General features: G+C 50.5%; 1 protein-coding gene across 1 annotated transcript in view; it reads right to left on the reverse strand.

Annotated features, from left to right (window-relative positions):
• The window catches only part of TLN2 (talin 2), a 269148-nt gene that overhangs the window by 148982 nt on the left and 94404 nt on the right, over positions 1-25762 (reverse strand). Inside the window, 5 exon segments of the mRNA XM_084781229.1 lie at positions 10485-10640; positions 12936-13040; positions 14046-14109; positions 23108-23235; positions 25101-25243. Coding sequence (XP_084637355.1) covers positions 10485-10640; positions 12936-13040; positions 14046-14109; positions 23108-23235; positions 25101-25243 — 596 coding nt within the window.

Below are 25762 nucleotides of genomic sequence, written 5' to 3' on the forward strand. Positions count from 1 at the left end.
TCAGACCGCAGAGTATATATTACCACAAAGGGAAGATGAGCTGGGCAGTGAGGTGCTCGCCAAGTCCCAGCATGTAGGGGCGGGGGAGCTGCAGAGGCAGGCAGAAGCTGTGAGGCTGGTTACTAGTGAGCTATTGCCCAGCCAAAGCTGCACAGTGGGCACCTGTCTCAAACAAACCAAGATAAGGTAAGGGCTGGAGAGATGGCTCAGCGGCCAAGGGCTGGAGAGATGGCTCAGTAGCTAAGGGCTGGAGAGATGGCTCAGTAGCTAAGGGCTGCAGAGATGGCTCAGTAGCTAAGGGCTGCAGAGATGGCTCAGTAGCTAAGGGCTGGAGAGATGGCTCAGTAGCTAAGGGCTGGAGAGATGGCTCAGTGGCCAAGGGCTGGAGAGATGGCTCAGTAGCTAAGGGCTGGAGAGATGGCTCAGCGGCCAAGGGCTGGAGAGATGGCTCAGTAGCTAAGGGCTGGAGAGATGGCTCAGTAGCTAAGGGCTGGAGAGATGGCTCAGCGGCCAAGGGCTGGAGAGATGGCTCAGTAGCTAAGGGCTGGAGAGATGGCTCAGTAGCTAAGGGCTGGAGAGATGGCTCAGTAGCTAAGGGCTGGAGAGATGGCTCAGCGGTCAAGGGCTGGAGAGATGGCTCAGTAACTAAGGGCTGGAGAGATGGCTCAGCGGCCAAGGGCTGGAGAGATGGCTCAGTAGCTAAGGGCTGGAGAGATGGCTCAGTAGCTAAGGGCTGGAGAGATGGCTCAGTGGCCAAGGGCTGGAGAGATGGCTCAGTGGCTAAGGGCTGGAGAGATGGCACAGTGGCCAAGGGCTGGAGAGAAGGCTCAGTGGCTAAGGGCTGGAGAGATGGCTCAGTAGCTAAGGGCTGGAGAGATGGCTCAGTGGCCAAGGGCTGGAGAGATGGCTCAGTAGCTAAGGGCTGGAGAGATGGCTCAGCGGCCAAGGGCTGGAGAGATGGCTCAGTAGCTAAGGGCTGGAGAGATGGCTCAGTAGCTAAGGGCTGGAGAGATGGCTCAGCGGCTAAGGGCTGGAGAGATGGCTCAGTAGCTAAGGGCTGGAGAGATGGCTCAGCGGCTAAGGGCTGGAGAGATGGCTCAGTAGCTAAGGGCTGGAGAGATGGCTCAGTAGCTAAGGGCTGGAGAGATGGCTCAGTAGCTAAGGGCTGGAGAGATGGCTCAGTAGCTAAGGGCTGGAGAGATGGCTCAGTAGCTAAGGGCTGGAGAGATGGCTCAGTAGCTAAGGGCTGGAGAGATGGCTCAGTGGTCAAGGGCTGGAGAGATGGCTCAGTGGCCAAGGGCTGGAGAGATGGCTCAGTAGCTAAGGGCTGGAGAGATGGCTCAGTAGCTAAGGGCTGGAGAGATGGCTCAGTAGCTAAGGGCTGGAGAGATGGCTCAGTGGCCAAGGGCTGGAGAGATGGCTCAGTAGCTAAGGGCTGGAGAGATGGCTCAGTAGCTAAGGGCTGGAGAGATGGCTCAGTAGCTAAGGGCTGGAGAGATGGCTCAGCGGCCAAGGGCTGGAGAGATGGTTCAGTAGCTAAGGGCTGGAGAGATGGCTCAGTAGCTAAGGGCTGGAGAGATGGCTCAGTAGCTAAGGGCTGGAGAGATGGCTCAGCGGCCAAGGGCTGGAGAGATGGCTCAGTAGCTAAGGGCTGGAGAGATGGCTCAGTAGCTAAGGGCTGGAGAGATGGCTCAGTAGCTAAGGGCTGGAGAGATGGCTCAGCGGTCAAGGGCTGGAGAGATGGCTCAGTAACTAAGGGCTGGAGAGATGGCTCAGCGGCCAAGGGCTGGAGAGATGGCTCAGTAGCTAAGGGCTGGAGAGATGGCTCAGTAGCTAAGGGCTGGAGAGATGGCTCAGTGGCCAAGGGCTGGAGAGATGGCTCAGTGGCTAAGGGCTGGAGAGATGGCACAGTGGCCAAGGGCTGGAGAGAAGGCTCAGTGGCTAAGGGCTGGAGAGATGGCTCAGTAGCTAAGGGCTGGAGAGATGGCTCAGTGGCCAAGGGCTGGAGAGATGGCTCAGTAGCTAAGGGCTGGAGAGATGGCTCAGCGGCCAAGGGCTGGAGAGATGGCTCAGTAGCTAAGGGCTGGAGAGATGGCTCAGTAGCTAAGGGCTGGAGAGATGGCTCAGCGGCTAAGGGCTGGAGAGATGGCTCAGTAGCTAAGGGCTGGAGAGATGGCTCAGCGGCTAAGGGCTGGAGAGATGGCTCAGTAGCTAAGGGCTGGAGAGATGGCTCAGTAGCTAAGGGCTGGAGAGATGGCTCAGTAGCTAAGGGCTGGAGAGATGGCTCAGTAGCTAAGGGCTGGAGAGATGGCTCAGTAGCTAAGGGCTGGAGAGATGGCTCAGTAGCTAAGGGCTGGAGAGATGGCTCAGTGGTCAAGGGCTGGAGAGATGGCTCAGTGGCCAAGGGCTGGAGAGATGGCTCAGTAGCTAAGGGCTGGAGAGATGGCTCAGTAGCTAAGGGCTGGAGAGATGGCTCAGTAGCTAAGGGCTGGAGAGATGGCTCAGTGGCCAAGGGCTGGAGAGATGGCTCAGTAGCTAAGGGCTGGAGAGATGGCTCAGTAGCTAAGGGCTGGAGAGATGGCTCAGTAGCTAAGGGCTGGAGAGATGGCTCAGCGGCCAAGGGCTGGAGAGATGGTTCAGTAGCTAAGGGCTGGAGAGATGGCTCAGTAGCTAAGGGCTGGAGAGATGGCTCAGTAGCTAAGGGCTGGAGAGATGGCTCAGCGGCAAAGGGCTGGAGAGATGGCTCAGTAGCTAAGGGCTGGAGAGATGGCTCAGTAGCTAAGGGCTGGAGAGATGGCTCAGTAGCTAAGGGCTGGAGAGATGGCTCAGTGGCCAAGGGCTGGAGAGATGGCTCAGTGGCTAAGGGCTGGAGAGATGGCACAGTGGCCAAGGGCTGGAGAGAAGGCTCAGTGGCTAAGGGCTGGAGAGATGGCTCAGTAGCTAAGGGCTGGAGAGATGGCTCAGTGGCCAAGGGCTGGAGAGATGGCTCAGTAGCTAAGGGCTGGAGAGATGGCTCAGCGGCCAAGGGCTGGAGAGATGGCTCAGTAGCTAAGGGCTGGAGAGATGGCTCAGTAGCTAAGGGCTGGAGAGATGGCTCAGCGGCTAAGGGCTGGAGAGATGGCTCAGTAGCTAAGGGCTGGAGAGATGGCTCAGCGGCTAAGGGCTGGAGAGATGGCTCAGTAGCTAAGGGCTGGAGAGATGGCTCAGTAGCTAAGGGCTGGAGAGATGGCTCAGTAGCTAAGGGCTGGAGAGATGGCTCAGTAGCTAAGGGCTGGAGAGATGGCTCAGTAGCTAAGGGCTGGAGAGATGGCTCAGTAGCTAAGGGCTGGAGAGATGGCTCAGTGGTCAAGGGCTGGAGAGATGGCTCAGTGGCCAAGGGCTGGAGAGATGGCTCAGTAGCTAAGGGCTGGAGAGATGGCTCAGTAGCTAAGGGCTGGAGAGATGGCTCAGTAGCTAAGGGCTGGAGAGATGGCTCAGTGGCCAAGGGCTGGAGAGATGGCTCAGTAGCTAAGGGCTGGAGAGATGGCTCAGTAGCTAAGGGCTGGAGAGATGGCTCAGTAGCTAAGGGCTGGAGAGATGGCTCAGCGGCCAAGGGCTGGAGAGATGGTTCAGTAGCTAAGGGCTGGAGAGATGGCTCAGTAGCTAAGGGCTGGAGAGATGGCTCAGTAGCTAAGGGCTGGAGAGATGGCTCAGCGGCCAAGGGCTGGAGAGATGGCTCAGTAGCTAAGGGCTGGAGAGATGGCTCAGTAGCTAAGGGCTGGAGAGATGGCTCAGTAGCTAAGGGCTGGAGAGATGGCTCAGCGGTCAAGGGCTGGAGAGATGGCTCAGTAACTAAGGGCTGGAGAGATGGCTCAGCGGCCAAGGGCTGGAGAGATGGCTCAGTAGCTAAGGGCTGGAGAGATGGCTCAGTAGCTAAGGGCTGGAGAGATGGCTCAGTGGCCAAGGGCTGGAGAGATGGCTCAGTGGCTAAGGGCTGGAGAGATGGCACAGTGGCCAAGGGCTGGAGAGAAGGCTCAGTGGCTAAGGGCTGGAGAGATGGCTCAGTAGCTAAGGGCTGGAGAGATGGCTCAGTGGCCAAGGGCTGGAGAGATGGCTCAGTAGCTAAGGGCTGGAGAGATGGCTCAGCGGCCAAGGGCTGGAGAGATGGCTCAGTAGCTAAGGGCTGGAGAGATGGCTCAGTAGCTAAGGGCTGGAGAGATGGCTCAGCGGCTAAGGGCTGGAGAGATGGCTCAGTAGCTAAGGGCTGGAGAGATGGCTCAGCGGCTAAGGGCTGGAGAGATGGCTCAGTAGCTAAGGGCTGGAGAGATGGCTCAGTAGCTAAGGGCTGGAGAGATGGCTCAGTAGCTAAGGGCTGGAGAGATGGCTCAGTAGCTAAGGGCTGGAGAGATGGCTCAGTAGCTAAGGGCTGGAGAGATGGCTCAGTAGCTAAGGGCTGGAGAGATGGCTCAGTGGTCAAGGGCTGGAGAGATGGCTCAGTGGCCAAGGGCTGGAGAGATGGCTCAGTAGCTAAGGGCTGGAGAGATGGCTCAGTAGCTAAGGGCTGGAGAGATGGCTCAGTAGCTAAGGGCTGGAGAGATGGCTCAGTGGCCAAGGGCTGGAGAGATGGCTCAGTAGCTAAGGGCTGGAGAGATGGCTCAGTAGCTAAGGGCTGGAGAGATGGCTCAGTAGCTAAGGGCTGGAGAGATGGCTCAGCGGCCAAGGGCTGGAGAGATGGTTCAGTAGCTAAGGGCTGGAGAGATGGCTCAGTAGCTAAGGGCTGGAGAGATGGCTCAGTAGCTAAGGGCTGGAGAGATGGCTCAGCGGCCAAGGGCTGGAGAGATGGCTCAGTAGCTAAGGGCTGGAGAGATGGCTCAGTAGCTAAGGGCTGGAGAGATGGCTCAGTAGCTAAGGGCTGGAGAGATGGCTCAGCGGTCAAGGGCTGGAGAGATGGCTCAGTAACTAAGGGCTGGAGAGATGGCTCAGCGGCCAAGGGCTGGAGAGATGGCTCAGTAGCTAAGGGCTGGAGAGATGGCTCAGTAGCTAAGGGCTGGAGAGATGGCTCAGTGGCCAAGGGCTGGAGAGATGGCTCAGTGGCTAAGGGCTGGAGAGATGGCACAGTGGCCAAGGGCTGGAGAGAAGGCTCAGTGGCTAAGGGCTGGAGAGATGGCTCAGTAGCTAAGGGCTGGAGAGATGGCTCAGTAGCTAAGGGCTGGAGAGATGGCTCAGTAGCTAAGGGCTGGAGAGATGGCTCAGTAGCTAAGGGCTGGAGAGATGGCTCAGCGGCTAAGGGCTGGAGAGATGGCTCAGCGGCCAAGGGCTGGAGAGATGGCTCAGTAGCTAAGGGCTGGAGAGATGGCTCAGCGGCTAAGGGCTGGAGAGATGGCTCAGTAGCTAAGGGCTGGAGAGGTGGCTCAGTGGCCAAGGGCTGGAGAGATGGCTCAGTAGCTAAGGGCTGGAGAGATGGCTCAGCGGCTAAGGGCTGGAGAGATGGCTCAGTAGCTAAGGGCTGAAGAGGTGGCTCAGTGGCCAAGGGCTGGAGAGATGGCTCAGTGGCTAAGGGCTGGAGAGATGGCACAGTGGCCAAGGGCTGGAGAGAAGGCTCAGTGGCTAAGGGCTGGAGAGATGGCTCAGTAGCTAAGGGCTGGAGAGATGGCTCAGTAGCTAAGGGCTGGAGAGATGGCTCAGTAGCTAAGGGCTGGAGAGATGGCTCAGTAGCTAAGGGCTGGAGAGATGGCTCAGCGGCTAAGGGCTGGAGAGATGGCTCAGCGGCTAAGGGCTGGAGAGATGGCTCAGTAGCTAAGGGCTGGAGAGATGGCTCAGCGGCCAAGGGCTGGAGAGATGGCTCAGTAGCTAAGGGCTGGAGAGATGGCTCAGCGGCCAAGGGCTGGAGAGATGGCTCAGTAGCTAAGGGCTGGAGAGATGGCTAGTAGCTAAGGGCTGGAGAGGTGGCTCAGTGGCCAAGGGCTGGAGAGATGGCTCAGTAGCTAAGGGCTGGAGAGATGGCTCAGTAGCTAAGCGCTGGAGAGATGGCTCAGTAGCTAAGGGCTGGAGAGATGGCACAGTGGCCAAGGGCTGGAGAGATGGCTCAGCGGCCAAGGGCTGGAGAGATGGCTCAGTAGCTATGGGCTGGAGACATGGCTCAGCGGCCAAGGGCTGGAGAGGAGGCTCAGCGGCCAAGGGCTGGAGAGATGGCTCAGTAGCTAAGGGCTGGAGAGATGGCTCAGTGGCTAAGGGCTGCAGAGATGGCTCAGTAGCTAAGGGCTGGAGAGATGGCTCAGTAGCTAAGGGCTGGAGAGATGGCTCAGTAGCTAAGGGCTGGAGAGATGGCACAGTGGCCAAGGGCTGGAGAGATGGCTCAGCGGCCAAGGGCTGGAGAGATGGCTCAGTAGCTATGGGCTGGAGACATGGCTCAGCGGCCAAGGGCTGGAGAGAAGGCTCAGCGGCCAAGGGCTGGAGAGATGGCTCAGTAGCTAAGGGCTGGAGAGATGGCTCAGTGGCTAAGGGCTGCAGAGATGGCTCAGTAGCTAAGGGCTGGAGAGATGGCTCAGTAGCTAAGGGCTGGAGAGATGGCTCAGTAGCTAAGGGCTGGAGAGATGGCTCAGTAGCTAAGGGCTGGAGAGATGGCTCAGTAGCTAAGGGCTGGAGAGATGGCTCAGTGGCCAAGGGCTGGAGAGATGGCTCAGTGGCCAAGGGCTGGAGAGATGGCTCAGTAGCTAAGGGCTGGAGAGATGGCTCAGTGGCTAAGGGCTGCAGAGATGGCTCAGTAGCTAAGGGCTGGAGAGATGGCTCAGTAGCTAAGGGCTGGAGAGATGGCTCAGTAGCTAAGGGCTGGAGAGATGGCTCAGTGGCCGAGGGCTGGAGAGATGGCTCAGTAGCTAAGGGCTGGAGAGATGGCTCAGTGGCCAAGGGCTGGAGAGATGGCTCAGTAGCTAAGGGCTGGAGAGATGGCTCAGTAGCTAAGGGCTGGAGAGATGGCTCAGTGGCCGAGGGCTGGAGAGATGGCTCAGTGGCCAAGGGCTGGAGAGATGGCTCAGCGGCTAAGGGCACTTGCTACTCTTGCAGAGAACCTGGGGTGCTATCTCAGCACCCACGTGGGAGCCCACAACCACCTGTAATTGTAGTTCTAAAGGATCTAGCGTGCTCTTCTGGCCACTGTGAGTATCAGGCACACACGAGACACACAACCATATGCAGGCAAATGCTCATACCCATAAAATAAAATAACATCTCAAAAGGAAACAAAACAAAAACAACAACCCCAGACCCTGAACTCCTCGTGGCATGTTTTCTGAGCATAATGGAATCGAACTAGAAATCAATAATGGAACGCTATAGGGAGCTCTCCAAACAACTGACCAGGAGAACCAAAGCGGAGACGGACCCCAGAGCATCAGTAGGGAAAGCACCAACAACTGGGAGATTAACAAAAGCTCAGAGTAGGACAGAAGGATACCTTAGGGACGCTTTACCCAACTTTACACCGTGGTGAAAATATCCATGTGCAGCCTCTCTTTTGGATGAGGTCATTACCAAGCTAGTTACAAATATTTCCTACTTTGAAAATAAAACTTGTGTTTTCTCTTTTTTAAAAAAATATTTATTTATTCATTTATTTATATTATTCACTTTATATCTCAATTGTAGCTCCCTCCCTCTTCTCCGTACCTCCTCTCCCCTACTCCTCAAAAAAGGGGAGACCCCCAACCCACCCCAGCACATCAAGTCCTATCAGGGATGAGTGCATCCTCTTCCCCTGTGGCCTGGCGAGGCAGCCTCACCAGGGGGAAGTGATCCAATAACACGCAACAGAGTCCATGTCAGAGACAGTTCCTGCTCCCCTTACTAGGGGACCCATATGAAGCATGAGATGCTAAGACTCACAGCCAAACACTTTTTTTTTTAAAAAACACTTAGAACTACTTTGGATAGACCAACTACAGCATGAAAAAATGTAACAAAATTAATTGTCCCCAGCTAACCTATTCCTGCCTTTGTTTATTTTAAATCTAAATCATCTTTATTGATACAATAACAGAAAAAATCACTATATAACTAACGATTTGAGAGCTTTATACATGCTTAGATCTTTCTAGAAGTTAATAGAAACAGAGGTATTGCATTTAAATAAGCTAATGACTACAGACATTATAATTTAAAATTCATTTCCCAATAGTACCACTCTGAAGTCTTAAAGCAATTTCTTCTATTCTTCCTAAATATCATGCATACATGTATACTAACTTTAAATTTTAAAAATACCCCATGACTTCTCACAAAGAAAGAGGAGGATATGGCTCTCTAAGAATGAAAACCTCTATTTTGGGGACTGTGTGGTTCATCCAGCTCCAGCTGGCTATGGGGGGGTGCAGAATCTTTTTCTGTTTTTGTTTTTTTGTGACAGAGTTTTTCTGTGAGCTTTGATTGTCCTGGATGTTGTAGACCAGGCTCAGAGATCCACTCCTTCTGCCTCCCGAGTGCTGGCATTACAGGTGTGCACCACCATGCCCAGTTTGAATATGGTGCAGATTTTAAGGATTCCTTTCAGCTACCTGGGCCTATCATTCTATGATCAAATTATATGACTGTGCTACCTAGTTAGTTTTATTTTCTATTTATTTTGTTATAAATTTCCTAAAAAGGATTCATTCATTTTTAATTTATGTGTGTTTCATCTACATATGCATATGTGTACCATGTGAGTGCTTTGTGTCCTTGGAGGTCAGAAGAAGAAGACATCAGATCTTTCAGAACTATAGTTACATATGGTTGTGAACTACCATGTAGGTGCTGGGAATTGAACCTAGGTCCTCTCCAAGTCTCTCTAGTCCCAGATATGTTTTAACTGGCAACTTGAGACTAGATAGAATCATCTGAGGACAAAGCATCAACTGGAAAAGTACTGAGATTGAATTGGCTTGTGAGCATGTCTAAGGGGAACTGTCTTGATTGTTAATCGACATAGGAAAACGCTGCCCACTGTGGGCAGCACCATTCCCTAGGCAGGGGGGCCCTGAACAATACAAGAGTGGAGAGAGCCACGGGAGAGCAAGGTCCCATGTGTTTACTGGCCCTCAGCTCCTGACTGGGGATCGCTGGAGGTTGGTCTGATGTATTTTGGTCGTTACCGCTTGCTGTCTCTGTGCCCCACCTGTACCTTGCCTAAGAGCCTAACCTATCTGACAAGTAAAAAGGCCATCACACCTGGGCAGGGCAGATGGGATAGGCGTGGCTAGGGTCCCAGGGCGAGGGGAGACAGAGAGAAGCATGGGAGGAAGAGAGACCCGAGAAGAGGAGAGGAAGAAGGAAGGCCGCCACGGGTGAGGTGGAGGAGAAGCACGTGGCCGGCGTGGATGGAGACTTGGCCCAGATGAAGAACATTAGCAAGTATTTGGGATTATGGATGGGAGGCAGCTTGATAGGAATTATTAGAAGCAGATGGCGTGGGATTGAGGCAGGTGTGGGAAGTATGGGAAGTAGTTTAGGGGATTAATGTCTGCCCTGCCCCAAGTTAACGAAGGCTGTTTTAAAATATAACAGGTGTCTGTGTCTTGATAGATCGCTCGCTGGCGGGTTAGAAGTTAGGCCACACTGGTAGTTTAACCGACACAGTGGATATCTAGCTTTCGGTTCCCGCCTTGACTCCCTGCAACAACGGACTAAAATCGCTTTTGGTCAATGTGTTTTATCACATGGAACAAGAACCTTAACCAATCATTCCTTCTAAACTTCTTTAGCTTTAAAAAAAAAATGCATTATTTTAAGATGTCTACAGGAAACAGAGATTCCAAAGGCTTTAGTCTGTAGTCAACCATCTCCAGTACTTTTTCTTCTTGCTCAACTTGCTTGACAAACTACTTTCAAGATCTACATGCAAATGTGTCCCTAGATGGCTACATAGTTGCAAAAATTTTGAAGTTGAGAAGGTGAGCAGAGGTCAGAAAGCCTGGGCTGGTCATTTCCTCTCTGTGAATTCTAACTGTCTTATCATCTCCCCCAGGGCTAGAAACCGTGAAGCAGTTATTCCTATCCTGTTTTCAGCTAGGGACACCAGGGCTCAGAGCAGAGACGTAACCTGAAAAAGGTTTCAGAGCCAGGAGGTGACATTACAGAATTCAGCATTGCCCCAGATTTCTGTTGTTTCTACAGTATTCCACAGTCTATGTTCTCCCCGGACAGGCTGGGAAATGCACCCCTCAGCACAATTCTGAAGAGAGTTCGCACATGAGCCTTGGTTTCCTGTCAGGATATGCCAGAGATACCACTGGAAGCCATGGCTGGGAGTCCTCACTGTGAGCATCACTTTCTAGGCATTGAACTCCAAGAGAACTGGGTAGAACATGAGAGGAGAAATGGTGCACGGAAGATCCCAAAGCTGCTCAGCCCCTCCCTTCTACTCCAGTGCCCCTGTGCCTGAGCGCTGCACCACCTTCTCCCTCCACGCCGGCCCTTTAAGGCTGCCCTCCACCCAGGACCACACAAGTCCCTCAGCGCCAGGCTGTTCCTACCAGTGTGAAGCTCTTGGGTGAGGCCGCCCAGCGCTTGACCGTGGTGAGCGGCCACTCCTGCAGCACCTCCTTGCTCTTCTCGTCCACGCGCATGACAGAGTCCTTGGTGATGCCCAGGAGGCGGGGAACCAGCTTGTTCTTGCCTTTCATCTTTTCCTGGAACGAGGGGGGAGGCCAGGGGTCATCAGGCTTTCTAGAATACAGTGGTTTGGGGGTGTTTTGCCTGCAGTCTTGCCTACAAACTGGGTACGGCTTTTTAGAAAAGCCAGGTGAGTTAAGTCATGGAGTCAGAGGGATGGTGCAGGAGGGCACCAGGACACTGGGCGGATTCACCAAGGCAGGCTGCTTCCTGGAAGGAAGAGGGGTTGCTCCACAGCTGGCAGCTAGAAGGGACCCAGACACCAAAGGACGGGACTGGAGGGTGAAAAGCTTCTAAGGTTAAACCTATCTGTAGCACCAGTTCAAGGTCAGCCAGGGCCACATAATGAGACCTGTCTCTCCAAATAAACAGAGAGAGAGAGAGAGAGAGAGAGAGAGAGAGAGAGAGAGAGAGAGAGATATTACCTCCCCAGGAAACATCTGGGCAGGTGACAAACAAGGGAGGAATAGTGTAAAATTCAAGGACTTAAAGTGAGCCCTTCTTCAGCAGAGGTGTAGCCCTTCCCCTTTAAACATCATCTCTGCATCACTTCCACTTGCAGTTTTTTTATATCTACTGGTCCTGCTTCTTTGTGGCGCTGTTTTAGGGCGTTATTTAGCGGGCGGTATTTATGGTGCTACGTAATTTTCATACAAGTACATAATGTACAATGAGCAGAGGTTCCCACCCCGCCCCTAATTTTACTTCTCCCACCCCGCCCCCAATTTTCCTTCTTTGAAACAGGGCCTGGACCTCGTGCATTCATCCTGTCTCAGCCTCCTAAGTGCTGGCGGTACAGGTGACCCTAAAAACAGAATTAATCACTAATTTAATTGGTTCTTTTTAATATAGTGACAAATTCTTATTAGACACTTAGACTAAACCTTTCCATGTGTTAGTGATTCAGAAAGACCACACAGGTGGGTATTTTGGAAACTTCTGGGTAAGAAGTATTGTTCTAGCAAAAATATTGAAATGAGAATAAAGGAAAAGACACAGATGAGGGAGAGGGAGGATGAGAGAGGGAGGGAGGAAGGGCGAGGGAGGGAGGACCAGAGAGGGAAGGGAGGACGAGCGAGCGAGGGAGAGGAAGAGCAGGGAGAGGAGAGGAGGCACACAGGGATAGAAGGATGAGAAAAAACAAGAAGGCTATGGTGGGAAAGACCAGGAAGCAAGAGACTGGAGAATAAATAATTGCAACACATATGTCAGCCAAAACTTTACATACGATCTGTGAAATATTCTTAATAAATCGGCAAAAGACACCTCCCAAAATGACGCAGAAACCATTTACAATCATAAAACGTTACCAGATAAAATTTTATTTATGGCAGTTTAAAAAAAATTAATTCACAGAGTTGAACAAGTTATGAAAGGGATCATAATTAATAGAAGTTAAAAATGGCAGAGCCTGAGGCTGAAGAGATGGCTCAGCACTTGAGAGGACACATCTGAGTATGTTTCTGAGAACCCAGCTCAGGTGTGACCTCAGCTCCAAGGAACCTGCCTCTGGTCTCTACAGGCACTATATATAGCACATGCACGTGTGCATACACACGCACACAAACACACACACACACACGCACAGAGACAAAGTCACAGGGGGAACAAATATCTAAGTTTAATCATATCTTTAGTACCAGGGGTGATGGCCTAGTACTCATGAGACAGTCACAGCCTTCTTCAAGTTCAAGGTCAGCCAGGGCTACATAATGAGACCTGTCTCTCAAAATAGACAAGACAGACAGACAGACACAGATAGATAGATAGATAGATAGATAGATAGATAGACAGACAGACAGACAGACAGACAGACCGACCCAGTTTCCTCACAAGAGGACACAGCAGTAACAGACCATGTGTATCAAACAGGAGAAAACAAAACCCGCTTTACCTCTTAAGCCCTCAACAGATACTGAGAGGAGTTCAGTGCGTTTTCACAATGGCTCAGTTTCAGGATTGGGTCAAATGAAGTAAGAAATATATGACATGAATTCAATCTGGTTGTCGACAGTCAACCATGGTCACTCATCTTAGAGGACTTGAGGGCTCTGAGTCAGTTGACCTCTAGGTTGTCAGGGCAACAGCAGTGAAGACCACTCCTTTGGGACACAAGCAAGGTGGAACTGCTGGGAGGCTCGCTCACTAGCCGGGTGCTCATGGCCTGAATTCATGTGCTGTAGCTAGATTTGGGTCATGACTGGCCAGACGCTGCATCTGTGGGTGCTAAGGCTCAAACCAAATTTAGCTATTTTACTGAAAGAGAGCAAGGAAGTCGCAGGCAAACAAGCCCCCCATCCTAGCCGACTCACCTTCACCAGGAAAAAGGACACCCCGTATGTCCGCAGCGACCGGGCCAGTTTGACATACTTCACCTTGGCTTCTATTTCACTCATCTCTCCACAGTTTTTATGTTCCTACAAAAGCAACAGTGGGTGTGGGGTGTGGGGATCTGTTACTGTAGTCTGCCAGCAGGGGACTCTGTGAGAGGCGGTCCTTACAGATGAGGAACACAGGTGAGGACTCAGTGACATGTCTGCAGGAGATCTCCCCAGCTCCCCCATGACACAGGCTTGTGCTGACTGGGGACTCTCAGTAGAAAGTTCCAGAGCAGGGCTTCCCCGGCAGGTTACAGCAGAGCGTAAGGATCCATGGCCATACTCAGCGCAGCAGGAGGAACGCCCACAAACACAACTGCATCCTCGAATGACCCAATATCCCAAAGCGCCCAGGGTCCATATTTTAAATGACAGCGAGAAAGATGTCCCTCTAAGGACAGGTAGGGGTCCTTATAACATCAACTCAGAATATATATTTTTCATAGAGCAAGGCATATACATGTCTGAACATAACAGTATCTGGAAGTGATAGTGAATAAAATTGTTTTATACACTCACAGTTTATATTTTAGTTTGTATTTTCATTTCAAAATCAAAGAAGACTGAGTACTTGGATTCACTGGAGTGTTTCAAGGTCACGTGGACAGCCCGGCTTTTCTTATAGCAACTGTCTAGGATACTCAAGTCAGTGACTTTAAAAATAATCCGAGATTTTCCAAAGGCATAAGTTCCCCAGCTCTAGCTTCAAACACCAAATCTCAGGACAAAGGGCTCCTTTTGTGCCTTCCCCATGCGGCTTAATGGCCCGTCACCCTGTTTCAACGCTACCAGAATAATGCCTTTGAAATGAAATGTATTCACGTTTTTCTCAGAAGAGCTAAGTAACCTTTAGCAAGAAAGTATGAATTAAGATAATAAATCTGTCCAAAGTAGAGCTGTCCGCTCTCATGCTCTGGACTCTCTGGTCATTCGTTATGTAAGAATACACGCACGGGGCACAAAACTACCACGTGTGTGCCGCACTTTGTGAGGACGGATGAGGACGAAGGGAGAGAATAACACATTTCTGTACATTTCCAGTACCTGAAAGATTCGCTTCTCAGCTCCTCTCTGCTTGATGTACTCTTTTGGTAGGAATTCCTTTAGACTGGGAACGAGAGGGGAAGAGGGAGGGGGATGGGGAGAGGGAGGGGGAGGAGGTGAGGGAGGGGGAGGGGGAGAGGGAGGGGGAGAGGGAGGGGGAGAGGAAACAGCATTTATCATACTCTGAGTTTTAGTAAAACTCTCAGTTCAGTCACTAATGCTTTTAGTATTTTATGGCACAATTAAGGCTGCGGTATCCTAGGATGCACTTTAACAAAGACAAAGACTAATGTGACTACCCTCCCCCCAAAAAAGGGTCCAATCGACGTCTCTCATACACAGACAGTACAGTGTGTGTCCTTTTTCAAGAATGGGAAAAGTTTTTTCCTGTAAGATAATTTTCCTAGATTTTAAAAAGTATAAACAATTTTATATTTTTAAGAAATCATGGGAGATTAAGTCTAATACTAATGAAAATAGTTTTCCCTGGGAAGAGGAGGGAAAGCAAGAACAGACCGGATGAAACCAGATGGGCTTTTCACCGTGGAGCTCACAAAATCACAAAGAAATAGCTAAAAATCTACAGCAAACTGGGACAAACTTAACAGTATGTCCCATTGGCACTATTGCTCCGAAATAGATAATAATGTCTCTAAATAATTTTGGAAAACAGTCCTTTGACCAGACGTCCTAGTGAGAAACACCTCACGATAAAATGAGCAAGAAAAGACATCTGAACCAAAATATTGACTGTAACATTTAAATTTTATTACTTGTCTACTATCATTTACTATGCTGCTGTGACTGCTTGTGCGTGTACGTGGTGTGTGTACGGGCAGCCATGTCGCAGCGCCTGCTCTCTCCTTCTTTTACTTGGGCTAGTTAAGGACTTGCTGAGCCCCAGGAGGATGAGTCACGCAAGGTCGCAGTGCCAGCAGCGTCAGCTCCAAATCCATTCACGGGTTTCAGAGACACTGACTTAGTCACTGCACACCTGGCACCTTCAGGTTGCCCTTTATAGGAATTTGAAAGTCGGAAGAGAGGAGAGGAATGAAGGGCACCACCCGAAACCACACAGAAAGGGTGACGTGGTGTCAGGTGGGCTATTTAAAAAAAAAAATGCCTCGAAGCTGCAGGAATCAGAGAAGAGAGATTTGGAAGAAAACCAGATGTTCACGAAATTTCATTTTCTTTCCTTTTAAGGGTAGGTTGCAATTTTACTTTTACTGTTTATACCTGAAGGTACACAGTATCTCTGAAAGACACAGACATACTGGAAGGCTTACTACAGTCGAGCAGATTAGGATACCCATCATCTCACGATGTCAGCGTGTGTCAGGAATAAAGTACTAAAATATTTCTTAGCAAATGTCCAGTAGACAACATTATAAGAGATATCTGTTCTTTAGTCATTCGTCCACAGAACTGAAGCTCTGCCCTAACGTCCATCACGGCTCCAGCTTCTCCACACCCACTCTGGAAACCATCCTCCCTGCCCCCCTCCCTGGAAACCATCCTCCCTGCCCCTCCCTTCCCTTCATCTCTTCTCCCTCAGCTGAGGATCACACCCAGGCCATGCTCACCACAGGCAGGTGTTCTGTCAATCAGTTACATTTCCTTCCTCCAAACGCAGTTTTGCAATTTCTTTGTCTTTTTTTGTTTGTTTGTTTTTGTTTGTTTGTTTTGTTTTTGAGACAGGGTTTCTCTGTGTAGCCTTGGCTGTCCTGGACTCGATTTGTAGACCAGGCTGGCTTCGAACTCACAGCGATCCGCCTGCCTCTGCCTCCCATGTGCTGGGATTAAAGGTGTGCGCCACCACGCCCGGCTTAAAAATTCTTAATATCATCTCAGGAACACATACCTGTAACTCCAACACTCAGGACACTGAGGTATAAAGACAACTGTAAGTCTGAGGTCTGCCCGGGATACATAATGAGTAGCATGCTACAATGTGAGACCAGGTTTCTTTCTTTTCTTTTCTTTTTTCCAGTTTGTTTTTGTTTTTGCGAGACAGGGTCTCTCTGTGTTAGCTTTGGCTGTCCTGGACTCGCTTTGTAGACCAGGCTGGCCTCGAAATCACAGAGATCCACCTGCCTCTGCCTCCCGAGTGCTGGGATTAAAGCTGTGCGCCACCATGCGCGACTCACAATTTCTCTGTCTTGCTGATTTCATATACCTCTCTTCTGGTCCGTCCGTGTTACCGAGCAGGCAGAGCCTCCTTAAAGGCTGATTGCTATTTTGCTGTACATATAATAAAACCCCAATTTCTTATGTAAAATCAAGCTGTCTGGACTAGTAACTCCAACAGGAGAGTCCTCAAATTGCCTCCTGCTGTAGCAGTACACTGAGTGCTACAGCGAGGTTGCTATTGCTAGGGATAATGTCAACTGTCCCCACACGTCCTAGAAATGCCACCGAAGAAGCAATCACCACCTGTAAGGTGCACTTACCACCTGAAGACCAAAGGGGACTGGTATTGCTTACATTAACTGACAAGAACGTGCCACATGCATGAGGAGCGAGGGCTCAGAGAGAACACACAGAGCTCTGAGGTGTCCACCAAGCAGAGCTTACAGGAGCCAAGGAGTGGCAGGGATACAGCAGCAACAGTGCCACCAAACGACACTGGGAAGCCACTTCTGTCAATGTCAGTCACAAAACAGTCACAACAGCATCTCTAGTTGGTATTCTAGAAGCTTCCCTGAGTGTGGTCCCTGGACCAGCAGCATCAGCACCAGCAAAGAACCTGCTGGAAACTTTCAGCATCACCAGACCTGTTAACATGCTCAGTGGAGAGTTGAGTGGCAAATGTCGGCAAGCCCTGGATCTGAAGGGGGAGAGACAGAGGAACAAGCAGTGGGCAAGTAGCTCAAATTACAAACCAGAAGCGCTTAGACTTGACTCCAGATTCCAGGATCGCAATGTGATCGAGAGGCCTTGGGTAAGCTCTGGTGGCCTGCAGCACGGCCACAGCCTGAAGGAAGTCGGGGATGAGCTGGGAGGCCTGGAGTGGTCACACAAAGTGGCCACCCTAAGGGAGGAGGAGGAAGACACACGGCCCGTCTGCAACCACTGCCTGGCTCGCTCACAAAGAGCAGAAAGCTGGTCTCACAGTTCTGCAGCCAAGGGCGTGTGACATCTATGGTCAGTCATCTGGTGAGGGTTGCACCACCCTCCAGACTGGAGAGACGAGCCCTCACCCAGGTGATGAGCACACTCGTCCATCTTTGAAGAACCCTGACTGTATCCCGAGGTCCTATCTTCACGGTCTTAATGGCCTCCTGGCATCCTACAGACCCCTCCTGTTAAATCTAGCACAGGAGCAGCAACCCCTGCGGTGTGGAAGGGACCCATTAACCACAGCAGCCAGAAGAAGCCCAGGAACTGGTCTGACGATCTACGCCACCATCACAGTGGTTTTGTGACCCAAAACTAGTCCAAACACCCTTTAATTCCAGCCCAGCCCACTGCCCTGGAACCTCAGAGACGGCCTGGTTCTGGATTAATATCGATCGTTCTGGTTTGCTGTGTTCTTAGTTTGGTAGTCACCAGGCAAGTAAGCAGGGCTAGGACACGGAACAGACATGGTGACGATGTGCCATTGGTCATTTAACTGCCCTGGCAGGAGAGCTCTGGGCTGTGATATCCACAGAACAGGTATAAAAAAACAAGGAAACAGCTGTGCGGACAAGTGTCCCTAACTGCATTTTACTTTTAATGCAGTAGGGCAGAGGGGGAGGGGGAGGGAGCAAGACCCAGCTGAAGGAGAGCCAAGGTCCAAAGGCCTCCTCCACTGTGAGTTTGAAAACACAGATTCTAGCCAAAGATTCCACAAAAGCACAGAGCTCGGAAGGGGGGGAAATACCGTCTGAACTCACGCCAGCTCGAAGACTGATCGAGGCCTCCGACTGTGCCAAGAGCCTTGCTTGTTGAAAATGGAATTATCTAGAGTTTGTGGGGGAAAATTTCCAAGTCCACTCTGAATTCCTTCAGAACATGGATTCATGTCTTGGGCTGCTTTGTTTTCTCAGTAAATACTTGCCTGGAAGCCACACAGGGAGCAGCGGCTCCTGGAACCACCAATCAGAACCTTGCTCTGCCTTTTGCCTGCCTGTCCACCCCACCTCCCACCGATGGACACCATCTTTACACAGATGCATGGGACCTTTCTGCCTGGGGTGAACACCTAGGAATTTCACCTTTGCCACATGCTCCATCCCCACCCTTTGTATGTGGGCCAGGCTCCTGTCGCAGAGCCAGACTACTGCAACTACCTCTTGAAAAGTGATGTTAATGTGAAGTTTATAAGCCTGCCATGAAGAAGTCCACGTATTTGGCAATGCACCTGATTCACTGTGTGCGACTGTGTGGCCCACGCTCAAGGATGTCCTACTTTTATTACTCTGTCTGGTTATCCAGACAACAAATGTCTCTCAATAAACCTGGAGCTAGACTGGCAGCCAGCAGGTCCCAGGTATCCTCCTGTCTCTGTGCCCTACCCTCAACACTGCCCTTGGTTCGTAGGCTCAGGTGGCCACACAGGTGCTGGGGATTTGAACTCAGGTCCTTGTGCTTGTGCGGCAAGCACCCTTACCCACTGAGCAAGCTCTTCTTTGAAGAGTGTCTCGTGTAGTCCAAAGGTTACTAGGTAGCCACGGGTGACCTTGAGCTTCTAATCTACCTGCCTCAACCTTCTGAGTCCTGGGTTTGCAGGTGTCAAACCTGGTTCCCTCTTGATATCTTTGTAGGAGCTGCTTTCTTGGAGTTCCTTCTCACGGATATTTTAACGTGCTCGTATGCCTCCATGTATCTATGAATAACAATATATCCGGTTTCTCTTTGTGGGTGTATTTTTAAACACGAAGAAGCATATTCTGGGATGTCTTGTTTCCTCTGAGAAGTCACTGGTGTTTTCATACATTCTGAAATGTGATACCCTGGGGTTTTCAAAATTACTTGGGGCTGGAGAAACGACCTAGCGGTTGAGGCACTTTCTGCTCTTGCAGAGGACTGGAGTTCAATTCCCAGCACCTTAATGGCAGCTCACAACCATCTGTGACTCCAGCTCCAGGGGAGCCCTGGCTCTCCTCAGTTCCATGCATGCATGGGGTATACACACATACCAGCAGGCAAGCATCCACACACTGTGACAAAGCATTTGCTTGTGGCCTCAAACCTATTATGCAGCTGAGAATGGCCCTGACCCCATCCCCCTGCCTCCACCTCTAAGAGCCTGGGGTTAGAGGTGTACATCGGGGCTTTGTTCATATTAGGCGACCATCCTGCCAACTTCAGCTGAATCTCCAGCTCCCTCTATTTTTCAGCTTTGCCATGCTGAGAACTGAACCCCAGCTCTTACACAGAAGCATTCCCTCAATAATTAGGGTTTTTTGTTGTTGTTGTTGTTTTGTTTTTTTGTTTGGCTGTTTGGTTTGGTTTTTCAAAGCAGGGTTTCTCTTTGTAGCCCTGGCTGTCCTGGCATTTTCTTCTGTAGACCAGGCTGGCCTCAAATCACAGAGATCTGCCTACCTCTGCCTCCCGAGCGCTGGGAATTAAAGGTGTGTGCCACCACTTCCAGCTTCCACTCAATAATTTGATGATGAACAACTTGAAGCCCACTAAGATGTTGGAAGACTCACGTAGTGAACGCTCCGCACTCATCTCCTAGCAGGTCACATCATCATGCAGCTCACACCTACACCGGATGACCTCATGTCTCGAGTCTACGAGTAACTCTTGCCAACACGAAAGGTCCGTGGAAGGCTTTTACTCAACACTCCTTAACATTCTCCGCAGGCTTTTAAGGGCCGCGAAGGGAGTCATTACAATGATGGGCCTTGCTGCTGATGGAGGAGTCGAGCCTTCTTTAGACTGATGTACACTGTGTCAGTTTCTCTCAACAGCATCGCTTCCTGCACCACACTCTTCTCTCTTTCTAGAAGCAGATCGTACTCAGTATTTAAAGAGATCACCCTGCAGTTAATGCAACAGAACTGGCCCAGTAGTTGAAAGCACCTTCCTGTCTGTCCTTGCCTAAAACTTTCTAAGCAGTTCCAGCCTGGCCTCCAACGTGCAGGGATAATCCTGAGTTGTAAGTCTCCAAGCATGTACCACCGTGCTTGGCACTGGTTTCTGGTTTGTTTTTTGCTTTTGTTTTTGTTTTCAAAATGAGCATCTTTACTAATGTGATACTGAGTCTAGAAGTTACTGAAAAGCTTGCAGAGAGTTAGAAGACATTTTCAGGGGAAAAAAAAAAGTCCCGATTGTGCAGATAGGAAACACAAATGCTAGACAAGAACTTTTTCAAAATTATAGAAAATCCACTCGTGATGCTCACTCCTTCACATCTTGTTCACCACTTACTGGGTTGACATTCTCGGTGGTTCTCCTCACCCTGGCCCTCTCACAAGCCTAACCTTCCCATCGGTAAGCTTGTGAACTCTTAACTGTTTAGGTGAATAGCAGGGATCAAGGCTACAGGCAAAACAAACAAACAAACAAACAACAACAGTAAACCTATTAAGTTCCCTAACCCAGGTCCAGCCAGTCACCAGGGACAGCCTATGCAAAAACCCGGCATCCAACATTCGATCTACACACCACGAGTGTGGCCCTGTTTTAATTAAGAGGGGTCTGACCTCTTCAGCAATCTTCACCAATACAGTAAGAGCAAGAACACGCACAATTAAGTATCTACAGTAAATAAGAAAGCTTCATTAGCTAGCCTAGATCTGGTCTAATTAAAAAGTAAATCAAATGCAAGAGGAGAAATAATTGCTACCAGGCATAACAAGCTTGTTTTAATTTAGAACAAGAGCCAAGGGACAGAAACCACAGAGAGGCACAAGCTTCATCCAGGGACAGGAAAGTCCTAAGCATCACAACTGCCCAGCAGAGGCTGTCAGATGCCCAGATGGCCGAGGAGAGGACATTTTGGTTGGTGTTGAGTATACGGCACACGCACCAGGACCAGAACTGCAGTGGCATTTGTCATGCCAGAGCCGGACTAAGAGCTGTACAAGTGGCCAGCAGCAAGGGAAAGGCATGCCTGTCACAAGCTGGGTGACACGACACATGACATCCAGAAGGAGGCCAAAGGAGAGTGTGCGAGTGTGTGGATGGTCTTGTGTGGGGGTGTACGCGTGTGGGAGCCAGAAGCTGACGAGCCAGAGCCTCCCTCTATCTCTTCCCACTTTATTGTCTGAGACAAAGGCTCTCACATAGACAGGCTGGTCAGTGAGCTCCAGGGATCTTCCTGTCGGCACCTTCTCATGCTGCCGGGTACGGGGCAAGCCACCAAGCAGATTTTGTTTTGTTTTGTCTGTTCGTTTGGCTTGGTGCTGGGATCAAACTTGGGTCCTCGTGCTTGACTTTAACCGATGAGCTACCGCCTCAGCCCCGTCTGACTGAATGCGTTGCTCTTCTGCTAACAACTTCTTCCCGCATACACTCTGGCCTTTTCCACTCACGTCGGGACCCTGAGAATTAGCTGCCCAACATCGAGAAAGGGCCCACGTGAGATGCCCAGGAGCACATCAGGCTCTCCGAGGCTTCTGGGTACATCTCTCTCCCAGCAGGCCCAGACATGGTTGCAGCTATGAAAAACCTAAAACAAGGGGGGAGGTACTTTACTTACAGGGTCTTTGTCTCACTAACCTGCCCCCCACTTCTCCCATTCATTCAGCAGTCACTGTGAGGTGAGAGATGGGCGAGTGAGATGTTCGAATGTGTGGCTGTGAAATCCATGAAAACGCACGCACGGTGCCCTCGGCAAGGGCATGTAGCGTCGCAGAACAGAAAGGCCCATTTCCCCAGGTTCCAGAGGAAGGAAGCCAGCCCAGCCGTGGAGAGAGACGGGCCCAGAGGAGCACTTAGCCATGTAACTCATCTGGGAAACACTGAAGAATACTAACAGGAACTGTTCAAGGCCACCTCAGGCTCAAGGTCGCTGGACGCACATCATAGCATAAAGCACCATCTCGCAAGAGCTCCCGGGGTTCACTGACTCAGCCGAGTGTTGCAGTCTCTTTTCCTTTGACAACTAGGTCTGGACCACATAGCAAGTTGTGCTGAGAAACCTGGGAGAAAAGCTGGGTCTTCTCCTTTCTCGGGGGCACAGGCTGCTTCCGACATTCAGCCAAAGAGACTGTAAAGGGCTAAATAAGGGCTTGCCGCCCTACCCTCTCCCCTCAGCCCCCCGCAGCACCCCCAGACGACCCACTGGGAAAGCTGAATCCCCCTCTGGCAGCATTCACCATAGGTTCCCACTTCCCACCTTCCTACAGGTTGCACCCTAGGTGACAGTGGGCGCTGCTGAGAGTGGGAGATTGTTTTTACCATCATCCAAATGCTCTATACTAATAGACACAGAGCGGGAAGTGGAGGAAGGACAGCAGATGAAGGACACCATCAGAGGAAGCAATACATAAAAGCCCCTAGGACAGCCTAGGTCCATGCCAGGGGTAAGGCAACCCCAGGGAAGCAGCTGCCTTTCGGGCAGGGTATTCCCAAGAAAGTGAAGCCAAGGTCCCATGCTTCCCATGGCCACAGTGAATCTGCAGGGTCAGCTTTCTTATGCAGACACCAGAGCACAGAGCTAGGGAAAGGAAACCACCCTATCAGCCTAGGAAAGAGAACCAAAAACCAGATGGGAGAGCAGGGCATGGACAGTGTTCCACGTGCACACGGTGCTCTCAAAGGGACCAGGAGCTCTTAACAGTCTAATAAAGAATTCAAATCTAGGCTGCTGAGCTAGCTTGGCCACTATCCTGCTCAAGGGCCTAGCATGGAAAAACAGCTAGACGAGGGACCAACCGGCCAGATGTCGCAGACTCTCCAGCTAAGAAAGAATCCTCTATTGCAGGAATGAAGACTGGGTGTGTCGACAGCCACTGATCTGTATTTTTACACATCTTACTTTACCAACAAAAGCCTGCGTTGTGGGGTTCCAAACTCAGTCGCATGAAAGTCAACAACCTTGCAATCAGTTGGTGCCTCCTGGGTCCCTCCTCAAAATTAAACCGTAGAAAAAGGGGAGGGGGAGAACGGGGAGGGGCACTTACTCCAAGAACCCAGGCTTGTGTTTATGCTCCACGTGAGGTCCAAACTGTATCTGGGCTTGGAACCCACCAAACTCACATGCCTTCTCGAAGGACACAGGGTGCGAGCCATTTAGGATGTCGTCCCGAGCCTGAAAAACACAGAAGAGGAAAGAGATTTGAGGGCTTCGAAAGCGTCACGCTTCTCCCGAGTGACATAATTCCTGACTCAGAGGACAGATACTGTAGACACCCGGGACATGGTGAATGCTGGGGTAAGGGAGAATCAGGCCTAAAAGAAAACGAAATTCAGGATTCCTCCCTGCCCCAAAGTGAGCAAGGGCTGTAGCAGCTGGATTATCAGAAGACACAAAACATAAACCCTACTGCTAAGGTAGAAAGGCAGACCATGAGAAATGAAGAGACGATGGAAACCCTGTGAAATGCTGCTCTGATTCATATGGGTTGACTTACAAACATGATTCGCTTCACCTGAGCCTAAGTCATAAAGCTGGTTTAAAAAATATATATATCTATATATCTATATATACATAGATATATATATATATATCCCCACAAAGAAGCCATCCCAATCATCCAAGGACCAGTGATGCATGACAGAGACAGACTTGCAGTCCAGCCACACCCAGACAAGAGTACCGCCTGAGGATATGCAGGGAGGGACAGCAAGGCAGCAGGCTTTTACAATCAGCACTGCTGTGCTGAAAGCTCTGCTCTGGCTCTCCTGAGTCATGGCGGCTGCTGCTATTAACCCCTTGCCCTTCCTTCTTCCTTTCCTCTAGCTACACGAGCCTGGATCCTCTGAGACACGCACTCTCAGCTATCACCCTGGGCTCCGAATGCGTGTACGTCTCTTCTCACTTCCCTGTCAGCTCCCGTCCCTTCCCCAGCCTCGCTCATCACCACCCCCTCTCCTGCAGAAGGCAGCCAACAGTAAACATTTTAGACCTACAGTGGGCTTGGTTTGGGTTACAACAACCACCCTCCTCTGCTGGCTAAATCCAAGAGCAGACAAGGCAGACAGACAGACAAGTATGCAACAGGTAAGGGGATTTGTCAATACAAAATGCTTACATAAATGAGGCATGCGCGGAGGAGGGTAGGGCTGCAGTTGACACACCCTGCACTATTTCTAATGTTAGACAAATAAGTGAAAGGAAGGACAGAAGGAATTTGAGGGGGGAAGAGATTCTAAAGAAATACTGCCCTCTAAATTCTAAAGAGGAATACAGGTAGCATTTTTCTCGAGTGAAAAGAAGCCCTCGGGTAACCAAGTGTAAAGCCCACATCACATGCTGGGAGACCCCAGCTCAGGTGTGAAGTGATTTTCTAACTTAAGCAATGAGTTAACAGCAAAGACCTAAGAGGTGACTGAGAAGATAGCTCAGAGCTAATACAAAGATTTGCAGGCCAAGAGTCCTTCGTAGTCTAAGATGTTAGCTTGTGAAATGATGAGGTAAATGGATCCAACTGTCTCCCAAGGCCAGCGAGAGGGCTGTGATGGCTACTAGGTCTCAACCCAAGAAGCCTCGGAGAGGACCAGTGAGGGCCTCCTCTGGATAACCAGAGCTGGACACCTACTTACCACACGGCCAGGCAGAAGTCTCCTGAAGTCACCTAATGCTTTAGTTCCTTTTCCGTTGCCACGATAAAATACTTGGGAAAAGGCAACTTAAGGGATAAAGAGTTTACTTGGCTCACAATTCTAGGTTACAGCCCACCAGTGGTGGTGTGGGGGTGGGGGTGGAAGCTGCTTATCTACTTTAAGTCCACAGTCAGGAGCCCTGAGCTTGCATCTCCCCTCTTAACCAATCAGGAACCTGCTGCCTAGGGAATAGTACCGCCCACCGTTGGGTTGGCGGATCCTTCCACCTCAATTAACATAATCTAGACATGCCTACAAGTCAACCTAAACTAGACAGCATCTTACTGAGAATCCCTTTCCCAGGTGAGTCCAGGTCAGAGTTGCCTGTTGGCTGATCAGTAAATACCGTACCTGGACATAAAGCAAGTTCAACTGCACAGGGTCTCTGGAGTCCACGTTCTGATCGGAGTAAAAGAATTTCCGTCGAAGAAGCAGCGTTTCGTTTTCATCCACCCCTTGCTCTCTGAATGTCCGGCTATGATCTAGCCAGTTTACTGCAACATTAAACAGATGAAAGGACAGGGTTTACCGCGCACTGCAGCAGCCTGACGTGGAGATGGGTTTCTATAAATCCTGACAGTTTCACAATCACTTATTTTGTTGTTGTGTTTTTTTGTTTGTTTGTTTTTTGTTGTTGTTTTTTTTTTTTTGGTTTTGGTTTTGTTTTTCGAGACAGAGTTTCTTTGTGTAGCCTTTGCTGTCCTGGCCTTGCAGTATAGACCAGGCTGGCCTTGAACTCACAAGGATCCACCTGCCTCTGCCTCCCGAGTTCTGGGATTAAAGGTGTGCGCCACCACCGCCTGGCCACAATCACTTCTTATCGTAGAACTGTGCTCTTAAAACTCTGTGAGATGGCTGACCCTCATTGTACTCAAACCGCACCCAACAGAAGGAACCTTTGCCCACTGAGCCACCCCACCTGCACTCAAATACCTTCTTGTCAGGTCTCCGGTCACAGCAACAAGACAAATAACTAGCACAGTAAGTTAGAGCGTTCCTTGAAATGGAGGACT

This window comes from Acomys minous (assembly GCF_964271855.1).
Source record: "Acomys minous genome assembly, chromosome: 5".
Lineage (NCBI taxonomy): Eukaryota > Metazoa > Chordata > Mammalia > Rodentia > Muridae > Acomys > Acomys minous.